At 45.6% G+C, this 3,367-nt stretch overlaps 1 protein-coding gene across 1 annotated transcript in view; it reads left to right on the plus strand.

The window, feature by feature from the left end:
* Nucleotides 1-320: 320 nt before the first annotated feature.
* Nucleotides 321-3,367, plus strand: part of LOC104493256 (exocyst complex component 6B) — a gene marked incomplete at both ends in the record, with an annotated part of 26,606 nt that continues 23,559 nt past the window's right edge. The window contains 3 exons of the mRNA XM_010135909.1: nucleotides 321-404; nucleotides 803-849; nucleotides 2,099-2,219. Coding sequence (XP_010134211.1) covers nucleotides 321-404; nucleotides 803-849; nucleotides 2,099-2,219 — 252 coding nt within the window. The remainder of the gene's footprint in view (nucleotides 405-802; nucleotides 850-2,098; nucleotides 2,220-3,367) is intronic.

Below are 3,367 nucleotides of genomic sequence, written 5' to 3' on the forward strand. Positions count from 1 at the left end.
ACCAGGGCAGAGTAGAGGAGGAGGAGACCCTGCCTCGACCTGCTGGTCACATTCTTCTTTAATGCACTCCAAGAGACCATTGGCCTTCTTGGCCATGAGGGCCCATTGGTGGCTCCTGGGGAACTTGCTGTCCACCAGGACTCCCAGGTTCTTCTCCCCAGAGCTGCTTCCCAGCAGGTCACTCCTAACCTGTTCTGGTGCAGGGGGCTGTTCCTTTCCAGAGGCAGGACCCTACACTTACCCTTGAACTTCATTTTATTCCTCTCTGCCTGACTCTCCAGCCTATCCAGGTCTTGAATTAACCTTTTCTGTTTTTTCAGGGTGCTCGAGAAACATTTGAGAACTACTACAGGAAGCAGAGAAGAAAACAAGCCAGATTGGTCCTACAGCCTCCTTCAAACATGGTACGACAGTCCTCTGTTGCAGAACACTGGGTGGTAGTGTGGGCGGTTGGAAGATTACGTGCTTACGTGCTTACGTTACAGGAATGCAGTAACCACCCACGATGGGCGAGGTTTAGTGGGACACTATATAACTCTGTTCATTACATAATAAAGTGCCATTTTGCATCATTTACATTAGATTGAGTGTATAAGTGACCCCCAATGGAAGGGAGTTGGGTGCCAAATATCACAACAAGTTGCTACAGTCCTCTTCCCGCAGTGCCCAAACCCACTCTGCTGAATGGAGGAGCAGAGGGTTACCTCTGGTCATGCTGTTGCTGGGGGGTGGTCTCCAATTCATTTCCAGTTGCTTTCGGGCACCTTTGTTTTAATCTTTGCTCACTTCTTCTTTGTTGCAGCATGAAACCTTAGACGGCTACAGGAAGTATTTCAATCAAATTGTAGGGTAGGTGTATTCTATTTATATCTGTCCTCACTAAATATGTGTGTGCTGAGTTGTTGAGGAGCCCAAAAAGAATGAGAGAGGAAGAAATGTTGATATTTCTGAGGGTCCTTTAAAGGGAGCCAGAACAAGGGGAGTTAAAAAAAAGATAATTTGGGCTTTTTAAGTGTTCTAGAATGTATTTTCTAGTACCCCTGAACTTTGCGGTGTCACTAGTGGGAGCATGGAGGAACCTGCCAGCTCTTGTACCAGCAAGTGCATTTCTGGGAATTTGAGGGTAAATAATCTCTAGTTGTGCATCTACTTGCCCCGCTAATGAGCTGAACAGGTCCTCTGCCTCAATTATTCTGTAATATTTGGTAATTATTCTTCGATTATTTTTCTGGTGAAGGAGGTGATTCTCAAGCTTCTGTTCCTCTGGGCTTCTTATTGTTTCACTCAAATTTGGCAAGAGTCTTCCAAAACCACCCGAGCTGTAAGAAGAGGCAACCTAAGACCTCTAATTAGCAAAACCAGGGTATGATGTTGAAATTTCTTCAGCTAACTATAATAATTTCAACATCCAATTGTAACCATCGCAAGCTAAGTGTGGCTGCTGACCTTCTCACACAGCTCTATGCTCCTGGGCTGAACTTCCATGACAAAACACAGCTGAGACTTTGCGCTTTGCTGTTTAAAACGTGCAATGCCACGCTCACTCCCTGAAAAAGACTTTTTTTTTTTTTGGTCAGTGGGTTTGATGACTGGAGATCGGAACAAACTGATTGGCATCAAATGGTTGTGAACCTCTGGCATGTCTGGGTGCAAGAGAGTACTTCCCCTGCAGTTAGAAGATTTTTCCCTGCAGATAAATATTTTTCCCTGCAGTTTAAGCATTTTTCCTTGCAGTTAAGCAGTTGTAATGCGATGGCTGGTGGCTGGAGCAGAGTTTAATCAGCAGTTCTTGCTGAAATAGTGGAGTGGAGAACTTAGAGAGGGGAAATTCTGCCTGTGTGTGTACGCAGAGTTGCATTACAAGGAGCAACTGTGTTTTAGGTCACTTCTATAATACAGTGAAGCATCATATAAAATACTGTGGTGGTAAAAATCGGTGAATAAAGTGTTTTAACATTGACTATGTTTGATACAGACACTGCTCCAGCTTGCTCTGGAGAGTGCGAGTGCCACGTGTCCCTCACCGGTGGTGTTTGCAGGTCTCCTTCGATGTCTCGAGACCCTTTGGCTAACGGTGCCGTTTTCTCCTCTCTGTCAGGTTTTTTGTAGTCGAAGATCACATCTTGCACACGACGCAGGGCTTGGTGAATAGAGCCTATATTGATGAGCTGTGGGAGATGGCGTTATCAAAAACAATTGCGGCGCTCAGAACACATTCAGTAAGTAAGAGCCCTGGGTTGCTCAGCTGTTGCTTGAGGATGACTTGACATACTGGAAATCTTGGCTTTTACAGTAGGACTCGGGTTTGCCTCCTTTCCAATGACCCCGTTTAAAACAATAACTCTGTTTCACCCCAAATTTTCTCCAGCATTTTTTGTCTCTTGATGCGCTTTTTGATTTCCTTGTGCCAAACTCTCAGTATTTTGGGGAGCTGAAAAGAAGAAAATAGTGATTTGCTGTTTTTCCCTGTTGTTTGGCTGATCACTTTGGAAAAGCACCAGCAGAGGGAGTCGGTTTGTCTGGAAAAACTGGGGGGAAAAAAAGCGTCTGTTTGGCACACTGAAGCGCGACCCTGTTTGATATTCCCTTAAAGTTCATGGCAGTGGATGGGCTGCTATCAAGCTGCCAATCCTTTGTGAGTAAAAAGACACTGGATAGTTTTTGCATTTTTTAATACCAAAAGAAGTTTGGAAAAATTGCTCTTCGCTTTGGTACGTCTCTGCCTGAGCAAAAAACCCAAAGCCAATTGCAAAAAATATACAATTTTTTCCCCAATTTTGTATGACCTGACATAATGTTGCACTGGTCCAGCTGGGAGCACTGGACTTTTCTGAAAACTCCATTGTTCAACGGGATGAAAAAAATTGCATTTGACCATAAAAAAAAAAGCACTAATGACTTTCCACAAGTCTGTTTTCAAATTGTTGGGGCATTTGCTCAGGGAAGAACAAAGTGTTAAATCACTGAAACCCCACTGCTGCGCAGGGACCAAGAGCTTGAGGATGCTGCAGGGTCATGTAGGTGCAGGCCTACATCTAATGTGATGTAACATGTATGTCGGGGTATCCAAGGGATGATGTCATTGCTCTTTGCTGAGAAAAAACACAAAAAGCTTTGCTTGGAGACAGTATGCTGCTTCCTCTGGACAGGCTGGAGTGATGGCCTGAGGCCTATGGGCTGAGGAGCAACCTGGGCAAGTTCTGGGTCCTGCCCTGGGGTCACAACAACCCCAGGCAACGCTCCAGTCTGGGGGAAGAGCAGCTGGAAACTGCCCAGGGAAAAGGACCTGGGGGTGTTAGTCGACAGTGGCTGAAGAGGAGCCAGCGGTGTGCCCAGGTGGCCAAGAAGGCCAACGGCATCCTGGCTT

The sequence above is a fragment of the Buceros rhinoceros genome, unplaced genomic scaffold (assembly GCF_000710305.1).
Source record: "Buceros rhinoceros silvestris isolate BGI_N320 unplaced genomic scaffold, ASM71030v1 scaffold2130, whole genome shotgun sequence".
NCBI lineage: Eukaryota > Metazoa > Chordata > Aves > Bucerotiformes > Bucerotidae > Buceros > Buceros rhinoceros.